This window comes from Lagenorhynchus albirostris, chromosome 13 (genome assembly GCF_949774975.1).
Source record: "Lagenorhynchus albirostris chromosome 13, mLagAlb1.1, whole genome shotgun sequence".
In the NCBI taxonomy this organism is placed as follows: Eukaryota; Metazoa; Chordata; class Mammalia; order Artiodactyla; family Delphinidae; genus Lagenorhynchus; species Lagenorhynchus albirostris.
The window spans coordinates 43,228,704-43,250,697 of NC_083107.1; the positions used below are offsets into that span (position 1 = coordinate 43,228,704).

Here is a 21,994-nt window from a genome sequence, read left to right on the forward strand (position 1 = left end):
GGGCATGGGTTCCATTCCGTGGTCAGGGAAGTTCTGCATCGTGGTGTGGCCAAAAAGAAAAAATCCCAACTCTTTTGAATTAAAGCATTAATTTATTTACATATACAAGGTATATGGATGTACCCTATTTTATTTAATCAGTCTCTTATTGATGGTTAATTAGGTTGTCTTTCAGCTTTTTCTGTTGTAAATAACATTGCTGTGAACACCTTTATATATACCTCTTTGCAAATACATGCATAGAAGTATATATATGTGTTGTAGGATATATGTGTTGTAGGATAAATTCATGTAAGTGGAATTATTGATCCAAAGGGTATATGCATTGAAAATGTTGATAGATAATGCCAAACAATAGGTACTACTCCTACTCTTATAGTAGGAGCTGTAAGCTGCTAAATATTGGATTATCTTTTTAGCAGTCCCTGAGTCCTTTGCTTAGGTGGCCCTCTAGTTTAAAAAAAAACATTATTTCTTTAATGACTTGTTCTTATTACCATAGATGAAGAAGGCTTATAAAGTTTTGTTGTTCAAACAGATTTGGCAATAGTCTGGTTATATTGGTGGTCCCTTGGAAGTTCAATATTAAGAAAAAATTAGCACACTTTTTTTTTTTTTTAACCAGGTTTAGGGCGGAGTACGGGGACAAAAAGATGAGTAGAGATCGTAGTTATGAGAGGTACATGTAAGAGATTAGGAAAGAATACAAGCCCCCACCCGTAAAGTATTTTCTGCTGTCTTAAAACCAGAGGACTCTTGTGGTTGTACTATAGGGCCAATTATATATTTATGTTCTGTCAGCTGCCTTTGTGAAAAGAGAAAAAAAATCGCTTGTTTTTTTCATCCCCAACTTTATAGACTGACTTGTAAATTTGACTAATTGGAAGGTGCCATTGTTAAATTTATTTATCTCGGTGTTCTGACAGCCCTAGGTGAAGCTGACCTAAAGCATTAAAAAATTTTTTTTAATCTACTGGAGTCTTTGGTTTCAGAAAAGAAGGGAATTTATTTGTTTAAAATTCTGTTCATCTTTGTTCTAAGGGGGTTTAAACCTATCATATAAATCTCTTTCACAAATAGCCTTTATAACTTTTCAGTCTCAACTAATCACCATCATTATTAAGTTATTGAGAGTTTTATTATTCTACCAAGTTCTCGATTCAGTTTGCTAATATTTTGTTAAAGAATTTTGCATGCCTGTGTAAGGAATATTTATCTGTATTTTTATTTTCTTGTAATAGCCTTGTCTGGTTTTGGTATTAGTGCATAAGTCTGTGAAACATTTTGAGAAGTGCTTGCTCTTCCTTAATTTGCTGAAAGTTTCATAAGCATCCTTCGATGTTTATAGAATTTACTAGTGAAGCCATCTGGCCTTGGAGTTCTCTTTGTGGAGATGGTTTTAAATTATGGGTATTCTTTTTTTAAGTGATATAAGGCTATTCAGATTTTCTATTTCTGCTTGTGTCAGTTTTGGAAATGTATGCCTTTCAAGGAACTTGACTATTTCATCTTGATGAGTGGACATCCAGGAATTTGTGTCTAATTTATTGGCATAAACTTGTTCATAATATTCTCTTATTTTTTAGGATTTATAGTGATAGTCCCTCTTTTATTTCCAATACTTACTTTTCTCTTTTTCTTGATCATTTTAGGGATTATCAATTCTATTGATCTTTTCAAGGAACCAACTTTTGGTTTCATTGATTTTTCTCTGTAGTTTGCATGTTTCCTATATCATTGATTTCTGCTGTTATTTATTTTCTGTTACTTATTTGGGTTTAACTTGCTCTTTTTCTGGTTTCCTTAGGTGGAAGCTTTAAACTTTGAATTTAACCTTTTTTTCTAAAAGCATTTAGAGCTATAAATTTCTCTCTAAGCATTGCTTTAGCTGTATCCTGCAGATTTCCATTATCATTTGATTTAAATTATTCTTTAATTTTTCTTGTGATACATTCTTTGACTCATGAGTTATTTAGAATTGTGTGTTTAATTTCCAAACATTAGGGCATTTTCCAGAATTCTATTTTATTGATTTCAATTTAATTCATGTGGTCAAAGAACATACGCTGCATGATTTCAATCCTTTTAAATTTATTGAGATTTGCTTTATAGACCAGGAAATGGCTTATCTTGGTGTATGTTCCATGTGTACTTGAGAAGGATGTATATTTTGTTGTTGGTTGTAGTGCTCTATAAAAGTCAGTTCATTGGAGTGTTGTCTAAATCATCTATATCCTTGTTTATTGAGTGTGTGTGTTATGTGCATGTGTGTCCAGTCTATCAATTAACTGAGAGTTGAGTGTTAAATTTTTTAAATAATATTTGTAGATTTGTCCTTGTCTCTCTTTAGTTTTTGCTTCATGTACTTCCATTACACCTTTCCCATATACCTTTAGTGTTGTTATATCTATTTAGTGTTATGTCTGATTACTCCTTTTTCATTATCAAATGCCCCTCTTTACCTCTGGTAATCTCAAGATAATACTCCTTGTGTTTGAATCTACTTTTGCTCGACATTTGTATAGCCATTCCAGATTTTGTAGGATAAGTGCTTGGATCATATATCCTTTTACATTCTTTTACTTTTAATCTACCTGTGTTTTTATGTTTAAAGTGTGTGTCCTGTTAAGTGGCACATAGTAGGGTTTTTATCTAGCCTGAAAACCTCTGCCTTTTAATTGGGGCCGTTTACTACATTCAGTGTAATTTTTTTTTTTTTTTTTTTGGCCATACGCGGGCCTGTCACTGTTGTGGCCTCTCCCGTTGCAGAGCACAGGCTCCGGGCGCGCAGGCTCAGCGGCCATGGCTCATGGGCCCAGCCGCCCCACGGCATGCGGGATCCTCCCGGACCGGGGCACGAACCCGTGTCCCCTGCATCGGCAGGCGGATTCTCAACCACTGCGCCACCAGGGAAGCCCCCAGTGTAATTATTAATATGATTCACTTAAGTCTATTTAAGTCTGTGGAGTGTGGGATCCTCCATTGCGGTGCGTGGGCTTCTCTCTAGTTGTGGCGTGTGGGTTTAGTTGCCCCACACCATGTGGGATCTTAGTTCCCCCACCAGGGATTGAACCAGCGTCCCCTGCATTGTAAGATGGATTCTTAACCACTGGACCACCAGGGAAGTCCCCATTTAAGTCTCTTTTCTCTTTGTCCCATCTGCTTCTGTTTTTTTTGTACTTCTACATATTCCTTCCATCCTTTGTGCTTTTATTGTCTTACATTTTACTTCTACATATATTATTATATATTGTAATTATTTAAGCTTCAAAAGTCAGTTTTTTTTTATTCCTAGGTATTTTATTCTTTTTGTTGCAGTGGTAAATGGGAGTGCTTCCTTAATTTCTCTTTCAGATTTTTCATCGTTAGTGTATAGGAATGCCAGAGATTTCTGTGCATTAATTTTGTATCCTGCTACTTTACCAAATTCATTGATTAGCTCTAGTAGTTTTCTAGTAGCATCTTTAGGATTCTCTATGTATATTATGTCATCTGCAAACAGTGACAGTTTTGCTTCTTTCCAAATTTGTATACCTTCAAAAGTCAATTATTCTGGAAGGAAATTAAGGTATGAGAATACTTTATATCTACTCATATATTTACCATTTCTTTAAAGAACTTAGGGAATGAGAATATTTTGTATCTACACATACATTTGCCATTTCTGCCCTTCATTCCTTCATGAAGATTTGGGTTTCTATCAGGCATCTTTTTCCTTCATTATGAAGAACTTCATTTAACATTTCTTATTGTGCAGGTCCCTTGGTGATGATTTCTTTCAGCTTTTGTTTTCAGCTTTTGTTTGTCTGTTAATATCTTAATTGAGCTTTACTTTTGAAGGATTTTTTGATGAATACAGTCAATTTTGTTATTTGTGGTGGTTATGGTCTATAAAGTCACAGAAAATACTGAATTAGCAGATACTGAATCATTGTCCCTAGGGGAAATACAGGGTTAGGTTCCTGTGAACCTTTAGTCATAACATTTTTGTTACTCATCAGTATATAACTTTGTTTTAAGTGTGTTTCTATTTAAAGAAACACATTATTTGATATATATTGTAGACTCATTAACATTGAACTCATGGCTAACAGAACTATAACTCATGTCTGAAGGAACCTTATCTAACACACGTGTTTCCTCTGTAAGGTACATCATAGCCTTCTTGCTGTTAAGAACACTAGACAGCACTTCAGCATTGTGCTTAGGGGCCATATCAGAATACCAACAGAAAGCACAGAAATGCAAACAGTAGGGCAGTAAATAGACTGCTAAAAGAATACTTGTTTACTGTATGTGAGCTGAAACAAGGAATAGGGTTGCCTTGTTTGACCTCACCTGGCAACATATGTTGGGGGACTGGAATGTATGACTATTCTGCATGTGCCTGCTGCTGTAAGTACTGATTTTGGGTTTATCAATTTAGTGAGTAGGCCAGTTGGCAAATTAAGGAATCAGATTATGAGGGTTGACTGCATGCAATTCTAGGTTTGCAGTTTTTTTCATCATTTTAAAGAATGTTTTATTATCTTTTGGATTGCATTGTTTTCAGTGAGAGGTCAGGTCATTCTTATTGTTTACCTGCCTTTTCCCTCTGTTTTTAAGATTTTTCTCTGTCTTTGGTTTTCAGTAGTTTGGCCTCTACAGTGTAGTTCTTTGTGGTTTTGTGTTTATCCTGCTTGTGGTTCATTGAGCTTCTTGGATCTGTGGGCTGGTATTTTCTATCACTATTTTCACATTTTAGGCCGTTATATCTTAAAACTTTTTTTTCCTGTTTCAGTCATTATTGTCTTTGGGGGGACTCCAGTTATGTATGCATTAACTGCTTGATTATCTCATAGGTCATTGAGACTGTTCATTTTTTCCCCCAGCTTTTTGTTCTTCATGCTGTGCTTCAGTTTGGATATTTTCTCTCTGTTGCTCTTTAAGTTTATTGATCTTTTCTTCTCCATTGTCCAGTCTACTTTTAAGCTCATCTGGTGAAATTTTCTTTAGATTAATGTACTTTTCAGTTACAGCATTTCCATTTGGTTCTTTTTCTAGCCCATGTTTTTCTACCAAGACTCTCTGTTCACTCATTATGTCTGTCTTTTACTGTACATACTTAGGAATTTTTAAAAGCTGTTTAAATTTCCATTTTAATATTCATTAATCCAACATTTACACTATTTCTTTTTGTTTATATAGGCTGTTTTTTCTTATTTATGCTCAAATTTTCTTCTTTTCATGTCCAGTAGTTTTTTATTTTATACTGCTTGTCATGGATGTGGTGATAGTTTTGTTCTGGAAGGCAATTGATTTGCTGGCAAATCACCTTGATCTTTTTTAAGTCTTGATTTTAAAGTTAGGGTGGGTCTAGAGCAGTGGCTGGCTGACTTTTTCTTTAAGGGCAAAGTAGTAAATATTTTAGGCTTGTGGGTCATACAGGTTCTATCTAACTACTCATGTTTGCCATTATAATGCAGAAGTAGCCATAGACAATACATCACATGAATGGACATGACTTTCTCCCAATACAACTTTGGCCCATGAGCCATGTTTTGCTGACTCTTGGTCTAGAGTATCCCTTACTTTAGGGTTATAGTAGTCCCACTCTTAAGGTGTACCTTTTCTGGAATCTCACTTTTATGCTTGGGGTGTTTATGAGATCTCTCCACTCTGACTGGCCAGAACTTTAGGTCAGGTCTTCCAGAACAGTCTGGCCTCCAGAATATCCATTCAGCTCACAACTCTATCATAGATTTGTCTGCTGGGTCTTGGTAAGTCTTGTGATCTATATGTGCAGCATTGTATTCAGCCAAATGTTTAAAGGGAACATCTATCTAGATTTCTGGAGCACCTTTTCTTTGAAGCTTTCCTTTGTATGTCACCCTGCCCCACAAATCCCAGACAACTCAACAGCTTCCTCTGCTCAGCAAGAGCGCAGTATCCTTGGGCTCCTCTGCCATGTGCTGTTGACAGAAAGTGCTTTCAGATGGAAAGCCAGGGCATTCCTCTGGTGTGCTTCCCTCTTCTCAGGAATTACACTTCTGCCTGTGGTCCAGTGTCTCAGGACAGTTGCTTCATATATTTTGCCCAGTTTTATAGTTGTTTATGTTGGAAGGGTTAGTGTGATAAAATTACTTTCATGGCTAGAAGCAGAGGTTCTTCTCTATGATTTTAAAGTGCAGTTTATTTTTCTTGTTTTATAAATTAGATATGATTTTACTGACCACTTACTTTTTTTTTAAAAGTTTTATTTATTTATTTATTTACGTTTGGCTACGTTGGGTCTTTGTTGCTGCGTGTGGGCTTTCTCTAGTTGCGGCAAGCGGGTGCTACTCTTCGTTGTGGTGCGCGGGCTTCTCATTGCGGTGGCTTTTCTTGTTGCAGAGCATGGGCTCTAGGCACGCGGGCTTCAGTAGTTGTGGCTTGCGGGCTCTAGAGCACAGGCTCAGTAGTTGTGGCCCATGGGCTTAGTTGCCTCGGGGCATGTGGGATCTTCCCGGACCAGGGCTGGAACCCGTGTCCCCTGCATTGGCAGGCAGACTCTTAACCACAGCGCCACCAGGGAAGCCCTGACCACTTATACTTTTGGTTGATAAACAGGTTTTGAAATGAACGTGTCAAGGAAAATACTCAGTATAAGAGTGTGTGGACATTGGTGAGATTGTGATAGCATATATATATTTTTTGAATTGACCAGTAATAAATTCAAAACTGATAATGCCATTTTTACTTTCTTGAAAAGTGATTTACTAAAAAAAAAAAAATTTCTCCAGTGAACTTTAATTTTGCAACTGATTCTTGTGTGGTGGAAGTAATTAGCGTTCACAGTTTGTAGCCCTGAGGCAGTTAATCGAAACTTATATTCTAGTTTTAGGCTTAGGTAAGGAAAAGAATCTAGCATTAGGGCCAACATGAGGAATAGATCATTTGGAAGTCTTTCATACTGTCATTATAAGCAGTTCAGTGATTCTATTCATTTTACTGAGGGTAATAAGGAAATAAATATATATATATGATTATAGTTTAAATTATTTTCTAGCTTTGTCATTAACTAAGCTATGTGACTTTCAATAAGTTGCTTTATTCTCTGAGCTTAGGTACCTGGAAATGTAGAAGATTAACAAAAATAAGGTAAGAATGAGTAGGTTTTACAGAGAGAGTTAGTGAGGCTGAATATGGTGAATTTGAGCATTAGTGGATGTCAGCATTCATATGCAAAAGGGGGAAGCATGGGTTTGGTTAGGAAGAAGTTTATTTTGTTAGCATAGATGACATGTAAGGAGATGTTGAGATAAGCTTAGACAGTTAAATTGGGGCCATATAGTGCAGGGCCTTATATATCTGACTAAGAATTTTTGGTGTAATTCAGTATGTAACTGGGAGCTTTTAAATGTTTTCGAGCAAGAAAAATGTATAGACTTGTCCTTTTTGATGGCTGTAGAGGAGAGACGTAATAGAGTTCTGGCTTCCCTTTTGCCTATTTAGTGAAAACTTTTTTTTTTTGTAATATGACATTATGTTTTTACTTAGTGTGGATATATATAATTAAGTCCTTAATATTTATTGTTTCTTCTGGCTGTCTGTTCAAATAGTACAAATGAGATTGATGATTAAGGTTTTAATTTCATTCAGTAGTTAGAATTTGGCATTATGAGTAGATCATAGAAAGAAGGGGAGTTGTTTACCGTTTTTGTAAGCCCAGTAATGTAAGTGTATGTGTAACATATCTCAGTAATTCAGAACATTTTATTTTTTACTTAATATAGCATCCCTTATTATAAAATAGTTTATTCACTTGTGAAAGTGAGGGTCTTGCAGAAAAAGGAAGATGAAAATCAGTAATTCTTTTTCAGAACAGGAAATAGATAATTTTTAGGTGTTTTAGCCTTAGAATTTGGTAGCTTTTGTGATATATAAGTATTGTTGATCAAAATTTTCTTTTGACATCGTTAATTTTATTAGTCATTTTCAAATTCTAAATTTATATAGTAAAGTCTAGAAAAGAAGTACTGCAGAGCAGTTAAAAGAAAGAGCATGGACTGGTAAACTATGGATTCAGTCTCAGATCCATCACTTTTTTTAGTTTTGTGACTCTGGGGAAGTTACTTAGCCTTTTTATGCCTCTGTTTCCTCATCTGTGAAATCAAGATAACAGTAGTACCTATTTTACAGGGTGGTTTTGAGTATTAAAAGACCATGTGGGGCTTCCCTGGTGGCGCAGTGGTTGAGAGTCTGCCTGCCGTTGCAGGGGACACGGGTTCGTGCCCCGGTCCGGGAAGATCCCACATGCCGCGGAGCGGCTAGGCTAGTGAGCCGTGGCCGCTGAGCCTGCGCGTCCGGAGCCTCCGCAACGAGAGAGGCCACACCAGTGAGAGGCCCGCATACAGCAAAAAAAAAAAAAAAAAAAAAGACCATGTGAAATCAATGTGCCTGGCCATCGTTAACATCTCTATAAATGTTGTTATATGGTGAAGTAAAAGCAAACAATCAGTCAAATATTTTGGATAATTACAGGGTATTTGCTGGGTGACTGTTTTTCTTGTTTCAGGAGCTCAAATTTATGGGGCTGATAAAGTTGGAATACGTAATTTATTATTGCACTCGTGCATAGGATACAGCACATGAACTTGGGAGTTAGACCTATTCAAATCCTGGCTCTCTGGCCTCCTAGCTCTGTGACTTAGGACAAATTGTTTCTTTTTTCCCCTTCCCTCCCTCACAACATTTTGAGGTAGTTACTCTTATTTGGCAAATGAGGAAATGAAGCACAGAAAGGCTAAGTAGTAACTTTCTCAGGGTTACACATTTATATTGTGTAATATGTGATGGATCTGGGGTTTGGACCCAGGCAGTTTGATCCCATGATTCATGATGGGCCTTAGTAGGAGTCCCTGAGCAACTCTCTTCTTCTTGAAGGCAAAATGGTAATGACCTCTTCTGGATTTTTTTCTAAGTGCTTTTAGAAATGGAATACTTGTTTTGTGGCTAATTTTGGATTGAGTCTCATTTTACAAAATGAGGATTTATTTTTTTTTTGGAAATTTGTGAATATTTCAACTACCAATTTATAAACTTTCTCACTTGACCAAGTGTCAGAATATAGTTTTTATTATAAGAGATATTCTGGTATTAGATATGCATAAGGATATATTTTTAAAAAATACTTCAAAATTTTGGCACAGTTTTAGGTATAGTTTGGTTTCCCTCTGATTTTAACATGTTTCTAGTTCACTTTACAAGTAAACTGTCTCTAAATTAGTTGGCTTTTAACTATATTGTCTAGATGAAAAAGACAACCATTTAGTTAAGAATTTGCTTCCTTTTATTTGGGTGGAGCAGCTGTGTAATTATTTGGTTCTGCTCTTTGACCCCCAAATCTCCGTTTGTACATTATAATTCATTATTTTAGCTGAAAGGAATTTTCAAATTGTCATTTTACAAACGAGAACTGTGTAATTTAACTAAGATTACATAACAAGTCATCTTTAAAAAGTGTGTACACATATGTGTACATTTTATAAAATCTCATAAGGCAGTGTGTCTTACTGGTTTGGATGAGTGGCCCATTCAACCTGTTGTTCTAGGTTATAGGAGACTCTTTTAAATGGATTTCCCCTCTCCACCCCATCTAAGAATCCTTTAGATATGACATCATACCTAGTATGAATTTAAAATTTATGTGACATTATGAATTTAACTCTCCTACTCATCAAAAGGAATACCCTTGGAAGACAAGTTCCATGTTCATGATAGCCACATCTCTGATTTCTTTTTTTTTTCTATTAATCAGCCTTGTCTAGCTTGTTCTTCCAGATAGAAGTGTCCAAATTTATTAGGTCCTCTACACTAAAGGAATACCTCCTGTCATCTCTCAGACTGTTTCACATTGTCTTTTGCTAGAGCCCTTTCTCTAGTATAAACCACAGAAGATCTTTAGCTCAAGATCTCCCAACTGCAGGTATAAAATGACATTGTACAAGGTTAATATACCAGTATATAGTGTATTAGTTGACTTGGGCTTCTATACCAAAATACCATAGACTAGGTGGCTTAAACAACAGAAATTTATTTCTTACAGTTCTGAAGGCTGGGAAGTCTAAGATCAAAATGTGGGCAAGTTAGGTTTCATTCTGAGGCCTCTTTTCTTGGCTTATAGGTTGCTGCCTTCTGTGTGCTCACGTGACCTCTTCCTGTGACCATGGTCCCACCCTCATGACCTCATATATTCCTAATTACTTCCGAAAGGCCCCATCTCCAAACACAACACATTGAACCTTAGGGCTTGAACATAATGAATTTTAGGGGAAACACAAACATTCAATTTATAACATACAGCATATATTGGTTAAGAAAGTGAGCTCTGGAGTTGAATTGTCTGAGTCTCACTACTTAATCTATTGAGTGAGTTACTTGTCTAGCACTCTTTTTTTTTTAATCTGTTAAATGAGATATTAACAGCAACACTTGTAACATTAGAGTTGTAAGGAGTAAAATGAGTTCTTGCATCATGTAAATCACTTAGAATAACAAGTAGAGAATATGCATGATTTTCTGAAAGTGTTCTAAATTGAACATATACCAATAAAAAAAGATAAGAAGATTAGTATATTCAAGCCACTTTGGTTCATGCAGTTTCTTTAACATAAACATGTTTTTGCCTCTTGAAAAATGATAGGTTCTATAGATATCATTTAATCAATTTTATAATATATATTATAATTTAATCTGGGTTAATGGTACTACTTTTTCCTTTCCATCATGGCTTTTTCTCTGTAGATAAAGTTTTGTGTTAACTCATTACAAACTGAACCCCTTGCTTGTTCCTCTTTAGTCTCTTTCCAACTCTGTCTTTATTTCTGCTGAGGTTATATTCTATTTGTTTTTCAGATGAGACACTTTTTGCTCTTCCTGCTGCATCTGAGCCTGTGATACACTCCTCTGCAGGCAAGTTCTTTCTGCTAGCCTTTTATCCTCTGTGTATTCTAACTTTAATTCTTTAGTTATGTTCACTCTATGCTTAGTAGTTTGAATTTACTAAAAATAAGCATGGTTCCAAGAATGTTTATCTACTGACCAAGTTGAAATTTGCATTTTATATGCAGTGTCCAAGAGAGAAATGGGCAGAAACCTGATTAATAATTGGAAATGTGTAAGGAATTCTTGGCCCCTTGATTTATGTTTATATATTGACTAGTCATTTTTTCCAAATACAGTTTATTTGCTTATAGCTGACAGGCTTTCATAGAAAAGAATGTCAGCCTATGACAGTTAATTATCCAGTGCCCTTTCTTTCTTATGCTGTCAAACTCTCTTCTCAAATCCTCATTTCTTCCTCTGAGACTAGTTAGAAGTAGCTTTTCTCAGTTAATTGTACGTGAGGTTTTTCTCAAAGACTTGATGTCTTTGCATAGTATATAATAGCCTCTGTAGCCATGCACATGTTTTTTGACAGTAGCTTTAATTTTTCAATTATGATTCAGTCTACTTGATTATTATTTATTAACTAAATGTTATTAGCATTTTAGTTAACAGTCTTTACTAACAGTATTTTTGAATCTGTCATAAAACTTGCATTAAATCTGAGAACACTGGCATTCTCTAACTTTCCTTTCTGTCCATGGTCACAGAAAAAATTATGGATTTGAAGGAGCAGCCAGGTAACACTGTTTCTGCTGGTCAAGAGGATTTTCCATCTGTCCTGCTTGAAACTGCTGCTTCTCTTCCTTCTTTAGCTCCTCTCTCAGCTGCTTCTTTTAAAGAACATGAATACCTTGGTAATTTACCAGCAGTACTACCTACCGAAGGAACACTTCGAGAAATTTCAGATGAAGCTTCTAAAGAATTCTCAGAGAAGGCAAAAAAACCATTTGTAGACAGAGATTTACCAGAGTTTTCAGAATTGGAATACTCAGAAATGGGATCATCATTCAGTGGCTCTCCAAGAGCAGAATCTGCCATAACAGTAGCAAATCCTAGGGAAGAAATAATTGTGAAGAATAAAGATGAAGAAGAGGACTTAGTTAGTAATAACATCCTTCGTACTCAGCAAGAGTTACCGATAGTCCTTAGCAAATCAGTTAAAGAAGAGGGTAGAGTTATGTCTCCAGAAAAAACAAAAGACAGTTTTAATGAAAAGGGAATTGTAGCAGAAGCTCCTATGAGGGAGGAATATGCAGACTTCAAACCATTTGAGCAAGTATGGGAAGTAAAAGATACTTATAAGCAAGATAGTGATGTTTTGGCTGCTGGAGGTAATATAGAGAGCAAATTGGAAGGTAAAGTGGATACGGAACGTTTTTCAGATAGCCTTGAACAAACAAATCGTGAAAAAGATAGTGAAAGTAGTAATGATGATACTTCATTTCCTAGTACACCAGAAGCTATAAAAGATGGTTCAGGAGCATATATCACATGTGCTCCCTTTAACCCTTCAGCAAACATTTTTCCCTTGTTGGAAGATCATACTTCAGAAAATAAGACAGATGAAAAAAAAATAGAAGAAAAAAAGGCCCAAATTGTAACAGAGAAGAATGCTAGTGCCAAAACATCAAACCCTTTCCTTGTGGCAACACAGGATTCTAAAACAGATTATGACACAACAGATCATTTATCAGAGGTGACTGAGGAAGTAGTGGCAAACATGCATGAAGGTCTAACCCCAGATTTAGTACAGGAAGCATGTGAAAGTGAATTGAGTGAAGCTACAGGTACAAAAATTGCTTTTGAAACAAAAATGGACTTGGTTCAAACTTCAGAAGCTATGCAGGAGTCACTTTACCCTGTAGCACAGCTTTGCCCATCCTTTGAAGAATCTGAAGCTACTCCTTCACCAGTTTTGCCTGACATTGTCATGGAAGCACCATTAAATTCTATAGTTCCTAGTGCTGGTGCTTCTGCAGTGCAGCTCAGTTCATCACCATTAGAAGCTCCTCCTTCGGTTAATTATGAAAGCATAAAACTTGAGCCTGAAAATCCCCCACCATATGAAGAGGCCATGAATGTATCACTAAAAAAAGTATCAGGAATGAATGAAGAAATTAAAGAGGCTGAAAGTATTAGTGTAGCTGTTCAAGAAACAGAAGCTCCTTATATATCTATTGCATGTGATTTAATTAAAGAAACAAAGCTCTCTACTGAACCAACTCCAGATTTCTCTAGTTATTCAGAAATAGCAAAAGTTGCACAGCTGGTGCCCACTCATTCTGAGCTAGTTGAAGATTCCTCACCTGATTCTGAACCAGTTGACTTATTTAGTGATGATTCAATTCCTGAAGTTCCACAAAAACAAGATGAAGCTGTGATACTTGTAAAAGAAAATCTCATTGAAACTTCATCTGAATCAATGATAGAACATGAAAATAAGGAAAAACTTAGTGCTTCACCACCACCTGAGGGAGGAAAGCCGTATTTGGAATCTTTTCAGCCCAATTTAGGTACCACAAAAGATACCTTATCATCTAATGAAGTTTCAACATTGATCCAAAAGGAGAAAATTCCTTTGCAGATGGAGGAGCTCAACACTGCAGTTTATTCAAATGATGGCTTATACATTGCTAAGGAAGCAAAAATAAGAGAGAGTGAAACATTTTCAGATTCATCTCCAATTGAGATTATAGATGAGTTCCCTACATTTGTCAGTTCTAAAACAGATTCTTCTCCTACATTAGCCAGGGAATACAGTGACCTAGAAATATCCTACAAAAGTGAAGTTGCTAGTGTCCAGGATGGAGCTGGGTCGTTGCCTTGCTCAGAATTACCCCATGAAGTTTCTGTCAAGAGTGTACAGCCTAAAGATGAAGAAAAAGTTCATGTCCCAGATGAATTCTCCAAAGATAGGGCTGATATTTCAAAGGTGCCCTTACTGCCTCCAGATGTTTCTGCTTTGGATGCTCAAACAGGGATAGGCAGTATAGTTAAACCCAAAGTTCTTGTGCAAGAAGCTGAGAAAAAACTTCCTTCTGGTACAGAAAAAGAGTACAGACCACCATCTGCTATGTTTTCAGCAGAGCTGAGTAAAACTTCAGGTAATCAATCCATACCTTATTTTGTGCTTTCTTGCCACCTTTTGACCTATGGAACATTCCACTACATTTTGTGTAGTATGTTACATTTATAGTGTCTGATATATCACATTGATAAGAATTCTTTTTACTGTCTCAGTTTAAGATTTTAGTGCTTTTTCTAGCCCTCTTGCACTGATCGCGCACCCTTGCTCTTAGCTTTTCCACACAATTATTTGTTGGTCATTTTTATGCACCATGGAACTAGAAAAAACTTTTTTTAGAATTGGCTTCAGTGTCTGTTCCCTTCTTTTGCTTTAGTGTTTCCTGATAGCATGAAGAGCAAGAGGTATTAAAACAAAATATTTTCAGATGTGTTTACTTTTGTTTTCCCAGAAATATCTTCATTTAAAAATTTTGACGAAAGAACATTTCTGTTACCTGTTTCTGATCTTTCAATATTATGCAATAATTTCCAGTAAAAGGTATAAAGTTAAGCATATTGAGTATTAGACGTTTTGTTGAAAAGTATAAATTGAGGTATGCTATTTTTAATTCTCCTGAAAAGTACTAATTCTCATTTTTTTCTTTTGACTCTACACTTCCCACATATCTGATTTGTGTAAAGTGATTTGTACATGTGTTTTTTATTTAGCATTCTAATTTAGATGATTACTGTGTATTTACTGAATATACTAATGCATTGGAGATAGGTAGTACTGGTGGCAGAGACCAGTTTAGAGTTGCTGTAATTGAAGAAAGAGGAAATTATGAACGTAAGGCAATGGGATGAGCATGGAGACATAGTACTTAGTGTTTGATTGGAATTGGACCTGAAGGTTAAGGGGAGGAGTTAAAGCTTACTCTAGGAAACCTGGGTTTCTTGTATGTGCAGATACATGGCAGTATGAGAAACTGAGTTAGGAAACATGAGAAAATAAAGTGGAAGAAAATAAAAAACTCAGTTTTGAATATATTGTAATTAAGGTACCTATGAGACATCCAAGAATGATGGGTATTAAACATGAAGCTCTTGAGAGAGACCTTGACCGTATGTGTGTATTTACCGTGGGCTCAGAGATTGTAATTAAAGCCACTAGGGGGAGCCGAGGGAAGAGGAAGATTTAAAGTTGGAGGAATTGATCAACATTATCAAATACTAGAGAGCTCAGTTAAGATAAGGATTGAGAATTTGTCAGAAGGGAGGGAAGGTGTTATAATGGTAATCCCTATTCTCAGATGATTAACGATTTTCTACATCCTTGATTATGATGTATTTAGGTGTTTTAAAAAAACTTTCTGATTCTTATTACTGAATCAGATTCAGTAATTCTGATTCTTATTCTTATTTAAACCTGAAAGTATTGATAAGTATTAAATAATAAATAAAACTTGCTCAGATAATTTATTATCTCCAGTTTGTTTCCCTTGTTTTCTTAAAATGACATTTGTAGGCAGAATTCAATTTTAATTTTGGGAAGAAAGGCTGATTTTGTAAGGGAGATGAGCAAGGTATTATTGATGCAGACATTGATGCCTTATTGATAGTTTTGGATAAAATTTGTTGTGAGAAAAATGAATACTAGTCTTCTCCCTTAATAAGGGTATTTTATCAAACTGTATTCTTTTTTTTTTTTTTTTTTGACCACGCCATGTGGTTTGTGGGAGCTTAGTTCCCCAACCAGGGATTGAACCCAGGTCACAGCAGTGAAAGCACCGAGGTCTAACTACTGGACCACCAGGGAATTCTGTCAAACTGTATTCTTAACAATGAAATGTAAATACTGGTTTTTCTCAGTTGATAATTATGAACATTCATTCTGTTTTTCCTTTCACTGTACGTCATTATTTAGAGGCTCAGCGTTTCATATATGTTTTTATTTACTTTTAAAAAAATTTGTGGCTAAAGATTTATGCTTTCAGTACCCTGATGGTTTCCATTTTTGTTTAAAATATATTATCACTGGCACTTTAATTTTTCACTTTCCACTCATTTTAAATATAAATGTATAATTACAATATTCTAATAATTGCTTAAATTTATACTACTAAATACAGACCCAGATAGTGAAACTACTGAAAAGAATAGTTAACTGATAGGGAGCACTACCAGATGACAGCTGAAATCTTTTTCTCAGATGATGCATGGAAGTCCCAGTTTGGCATAGAATGACAGTTTAGGGATATAAGTGTATGATTGGAAGTGGAAGATCATCAACACATACTAAGGGCACAGAGAGGCTGTCTCTACCTTGGAATATTAGGAATGGCTTCACAAAGAGATGCTTCTATAAAAGCTACAGTTAGCAAACGTGAGTAAACACATAGACCTGTTCATTTATATAAATATAATAAAAGTTTTCCAGATCCTGTTTTGGTATTTTTGGGGCAGGTGGGTATGTGTGGGTATTATGGTCAGTATGTAGAAACTGAAGCTATTCAAGCTATTCACTTGAAGCTAGGGACATAGATGGATTTGAGACTGGCCATGGGTGACTCAGTGAAAAGAAACATTCAGGTTTATTCAGAACTAAACTGAAAGACCAATCTATGCTAAAGGAGGGTTTATGATACATTGGATGCTAAATTTTTCTCTGACTGGAATTAAGCAGAATTTTTTTTAAACTTATGGTCTCATTTAGAGAGTTTCTTTTAAAAAAAGGATGATTGCTTTTTAAAATTAACTTTCATTTGGAAATAAGTTCAAACTTAAAAACAATTGCAAAAATAAAAGTAGTACAAAGAATGTCTTATACTCTTCATCTAAATTTACCTACTAACATTTCTCCATTTACATTATTATTTATGATCTCTCTTTTTATAGATAACTAGACAATGGATACGTAGATACAGTATATCCTTTTTTTCCTGAACCATTTGAGACTAAGTTATATATGTTCTGTTTTACCCCTAAATAGTTTAAAAAGGGATATTCTCTTACATAACCTCAGTACAGCTATTAACTTTCTAAATTTTACATTCATTCAATACTTTTTTCTAATCTACCATCCATATTCTAGTTGTGTTAGTTGACCTAATAATGTTCTTTGTAGTGTCCTGTACTACAAGGTCCAGTCTAGTGCCAGGTTTTGCATTTAGTTATGTTACCTTTGGCTCCTTTAATCTGGGACATCTCCAGTCTTTATCTCTTACGATTGTAACATATTTAAAGAACACAGGCCCTTTCCCTTCTTCCTTTAATAGAAAGTTCCTTGTTTTGCGTTTTGTCTAATGTTTCTTAGTGATTAGATTAAGTTTGTGGATTCATGGCCAAAATGAAGATAATGTAGTGCCCCTCTCATAGCAATCTGGAGGTACCTACTATTCATCAGTCCCTCATTGATGAGGTTTAATTTACACCATCTGGTCAAGGTGGTTCCTGATTTCCTTATTGTATAATTACTATCTTTCTTCCTTCCTGACAACTAATAAGCAGTCTGATGGGTGACACTTCAAGACCATGTAAATATCCTGCCCTCCATCAAAATTCCCTCCCTAGATTTAGTATCTATTGATGGTTCTTGATTGATTTATTCTTTACCATTAAGTTTGCAAAAGATGATTTTTCTGTTCTAATACTTCCTCCACGTTTATCAATCAACCCTGGCATTCTACTCTTAGCAAGAGCTCTCCTTTTCCATTAATTAACTATTTAATTATCAGTATGGATTCATGAATTTCTCTTTTCCCCCCAATGGTTCATAATTCATTGCTGTACTTATTTTGGTTGTCAATGGTCACAGATTTGGAGGGCTCCCCTTCAAATTGGCTCAAGGACATGCAGCTGTCCTTTTTTTTTTTTTTTTGAGTGGAGAGGGAAGCACTTCTTACTTTCTAGCATAACGAAATGTTGTAGGCTCATCTTTTGCCCACTCTGTCCCAGCCCTGAAGTCAGCTTCAGTTTCTCCAAGGATCCTTGATTCCTTTCAGTGATCAAGAGCTGGATGCTAATTGTACTTTGCTCCTGTGGGGTCTTTCCATTTTAGCCCTTCCAGTGGACCGAGGTAGGAAATACTTGTATACATACATACAAATAAACATACACATATTTATGAAATCATGTGTTTACATAGATACCTCCAAATCCAAAACATTCCCAGAGGACTATTTCTTTCTTCCCCCATTTCACATTTGTATGTTCCTTCTATAGTGAGAACCTGGCTTCTAACACTACCAATACATTTATTAATTTGTTTAATCCTTGAGTACATCTAAAATAGTTTTAGAATGTTTTATAATATCATTATAATAAACATAATAAAGGGTTCAGGTTTATTTTTCAAATCCACCTCCCTCAACCCTGGTTACTCGGATTAGTTTTATTTTCCCTTTTCCTTCTACCTTCCCCCATCTTCAGTGTGGTTATAATACTCATTTGAAATAAACTTAGATTTGTTTCAGTTTGCTTTCAGTTTTAGGTTTTCTTTCTCTCTAGGACATTTTTAAATTAAGAATTTTGAAAGGCTGAGAAAAGAACCTGAATTCTTTGCATTTTACCTAGAAAGGGGAGACTACCATTTATGGGAAATCTTTTAAGCACCAAGCATTTTCACATAGTCATCTCATTTAGTCTTCACCATAATCTGAAAGAAGGAATCATTTCATGGATGACAAAACCTAAATCTAGGGATGTTACGAAACTTTACCGAGGTTGCATATTATGTAGTAAGCACAGTACTTTTGAGCTTCTAATTGTGTTCCAGACATTGGGCTAACTTACTTTTTTAAAAAAATTTTTATTGGAGTATAGTTGATTTACAATGTTGTGTTAGTTTCAGGTGTACAGCAAAGTGAATCAGTTACACATATATCCATTCTTTTTTAGATTCTTTTCCCATATGGGTCACTGCAGAGTACTGAGTAGAATTCCCTGTGCTATACAGTAGGTCCTTATTAGTTATCTATTTTACGTATAGTAGTGTGTATATGTCAGTCCCAATCTCTCAATTTATCCCCCCCCCTTACACTCTGGTAACCATAAGTTTGTTTTCTACGTCTGTGACTCTATTTCTGTTTTGTAAATAATTTGTACCATTTTATTTTGGTTAGATCACATATAAGCGATATATGATATTTGTCTTTCTCTGTCTGACTTCACTCAGTATGATAATCTCTGGGTCCATCCATGTTTCTGCAAATGGCATTATTTCATCCTTTTTTATGGCTGAGTAATATTCCATTGTATATGTGTGCCGCATCTTGTTTATCCACTCCTCTGTCGATGGACATTTAGGTTGCTTCCATGTATGGCTATTGTAAATGGTGCTGCAATGAACGTTGGGGGTGCATGTGTCTTTCTGAATTACAGTTTTCTCCGGTTATATGCCCAGGAGTGGGATTGCTGGATCATATGTTAGTTCTATATGTATTTTTTTAAGGAACCTACATATTGTTCTCCATAATGGTTGTACCAGTTTACTTTCCCACCAACAGTGTAGGAGGGTTCCCTTTTCTCCACACCCTCCCCAGCATTTATTGTTTGTAGTTTTTTTTTTTTTTTTTTTTTTTTTTTTGCGGTACGCGGGCCTCTCACCCTTGTGTCCTCCGTTGCGGAGCACAGGTTCCAGACGCGCAGGCTCAGCGGCCATGGCTCACGGGCCCAGCCACTCCGTGGCATGTGGGATCCTCCCGGACCGGGACACGAACCCGTGTCCCCTGCATCGGCAGGCGGACTCCCAACCACCGCGCCACCAGGGAAGCCCAATTGTTTGTAGTTTTTTTGATGATGGCCATTCTTACTGGTGTGATGTGATACCTCATTGTAGTTCTGATTTACATTTCTTTAATAATTAGTGTTGTTGATCATCTTTTCATGTGCTTTTTGCCATCTGTATGTCTTCTTTGGAGAAATGTCTATTTAGATCTTCCACCCATTTTTGATTGTGGTGGTTGTTTTTTTGATGTTGAGCTGCATAAGCTGTTTATATATTTTGGAGATTAATCCTTTGTTGGTTGGTTTGTTTGCAAATATTTTCTCCCATTCTATGGGGTGTCTTTTTGTTTTGTTTATGGTTTCCTTTGCTGTGCAAAAGCCTTTAAGTTTCATTAGGTTCCATTTGTTTATTTTTGTTTTTATTTTCATTAGGAGGTGGATCAAAAAAGATCTTGCTGCGATTTATGTCAGAGAGTGTTCTGCCTGTTTTCCTCTAAGAGTTTTATAGTTTCTGGCCTCACATTTAGGTCTTTAATCCATCTTGGGTTTATTTTTGTGTATGGTGTTAGAGAGTGTTCTCATTTTATTCTTTTACATGTAGCTGTCCAGTTTTCCCAGCACCACTTATTGAAGAGACTGTCTTTTCTGTATATTCTTGCCTCCTTTGTCATAGATTAGTTGACTAACTTTCTTATTTATATTAGTTTTTATCCGATTCCACAAAGGAGATATTTTTTCCGACAAGTGAAGAACTGGGATGAGACCTAGGTTTTGTCCCCTTCACAGTTTTGGAGCAAGCAGTTATTGTCCTAAATAGCAGATGACCAGGGTGCTGCTGCTTTTATTACATACCTATTGTGTTGGGGGCATTAACCAATGCAAGGCATTTTTAAAAATGTCAGGAACATTGGTTACTGTGTACATTTTCTCATGTGGTCTTCTATAAGTAGGGATATTAGAATGAGGGTAACCTTCTGTTGCTTCCATGTGGAGACTGAATAACCCTATTGTTATTCAGCTGGACCGCTGCTGTCTTTGTTGTTGGTGGGTCATTGGTGAAGAAAGGTGCTAATGTCTCCCATTGAAACCACTGAGATCTTGACTTAATGATAGTGATTGCTTAATACATGTTTGTTGGTTGCTTGGTTTGCCACTAGTGCACAGAACATTTTAAGTTCATAATCATAGTATAGATTGTGTTTTGCTGACCTGTTGTAACTTGGTGAGTGAAGTGTAAACCAACCAGATGTTAATTATTCATTACACTTAAAGTATGTGCTTTCCAGGAATAACCAAATAGTATTGCCATAATAAAGAACTCGCTGAAAAATGGCCCATTTATCTAGGTAAAGAATTAAAAATTATCCTTTGCCAATTTATAGATACTTCTTAAATGTGTTCATGAATAAGAACTTTCTTTTGATGATGTTTATAACTTAAAACATTTTTCTTATATTAATTTTAAAAATTGATTGTATAGCTTTTGGGCTTTCTCAGTAAAGCATTATAGATATTAAGTATTTTGTTAAAATACATTTTTAGTGAGCATATATAGGATGCTTCTTGAATATTATTAGTTGGGTTTTGATTAGGACAGTGAGCAGTTAATCTGATGAAAGTAGAAATTTAAGTACCCTGAAAAATGAAAATGTTTAATCTAACACATTGAGTAGAATTATCTTTAACTGGAAGGCTTTGAGTAAATATAAGTGTAGCTAAATTAGAAACTGACTTATTAATAAGGAAATGATTATATTTACTCGAATGTTTGACATTGTCAAATTAGTGTGGATTTATTTAGTGCTTACTGTGGGTCCAATACAGATTGAAAATAAATATGAAATATGAACCTTTATAAAAGATAGATACTGCTACATATAATATGGTTGAAAGAACTTCATCTTGGGCATCTTACACACCTAAGATCTAATCCTGGCTTTTTTACTGGATTACTTTTTTAGCTGTATGACCCTGGGCAGATGTTTTAATCTATTTGAGCTTCAGTTAAATTTAGTAGTCAGAATTTCTCTCAGGGACCTGCTAACTGTCAGTGAAGTCAGGGTAGCAGTACATGAAGCAATCTGAAGTAATATATGCTAATTGTACAAATTTGAGAAGTAGAGAAAAGCATTTAGATGACAAAAAAATTGTAATTGTATTGCCCAGACATAATCATTGCTAATATTTTAGAATATATTCTTCTAGTCTATTTCTATGCATATGGATACTTTATGAATGCAGTGAAAAAAGGTGTTTTTCCAAACTGGGATCATACGTTATATATTGTTTATTGCTTTACAAAATTCAGCAATATATTATATTGCATAATGCCAACATTTCCATGTCTTTATTT

General features: G+C 35.6%; 1 protein-coding gene across 3 annotated transcripts in view; it reads left to right on the forward strand.

Annotated features, from left to right (window-relative positions):
* Positions 1–21,994, forward strand: part of RTN4 (reticulon 4) — a 66,830-nt gene that overhangs the window by 5,893 nt on the left and 38,943 nt on the right. Inside the window, exons 2-3 of one of the 3 annotated variants that reach the window (XM_060170086.1) lie at positions 10,876–10,932; positions 11,616–14,012. The exons of 1 other annotated variant lie outside the window; for it this stretch is intronic. In XM_060170086.1, the coding sequence (XP_060026069.1) occupies positions 10,876–10,932; positions 11,616–14,012 (2,454 nt within the window). The remainder of the gene's footprint in view (positions 1–10,875; positions 10,933–11,615; positions 14,013–21,994) is intronic. One more of the 3 variants, XM_060170081.1, reaches the window with a different exon arrangement.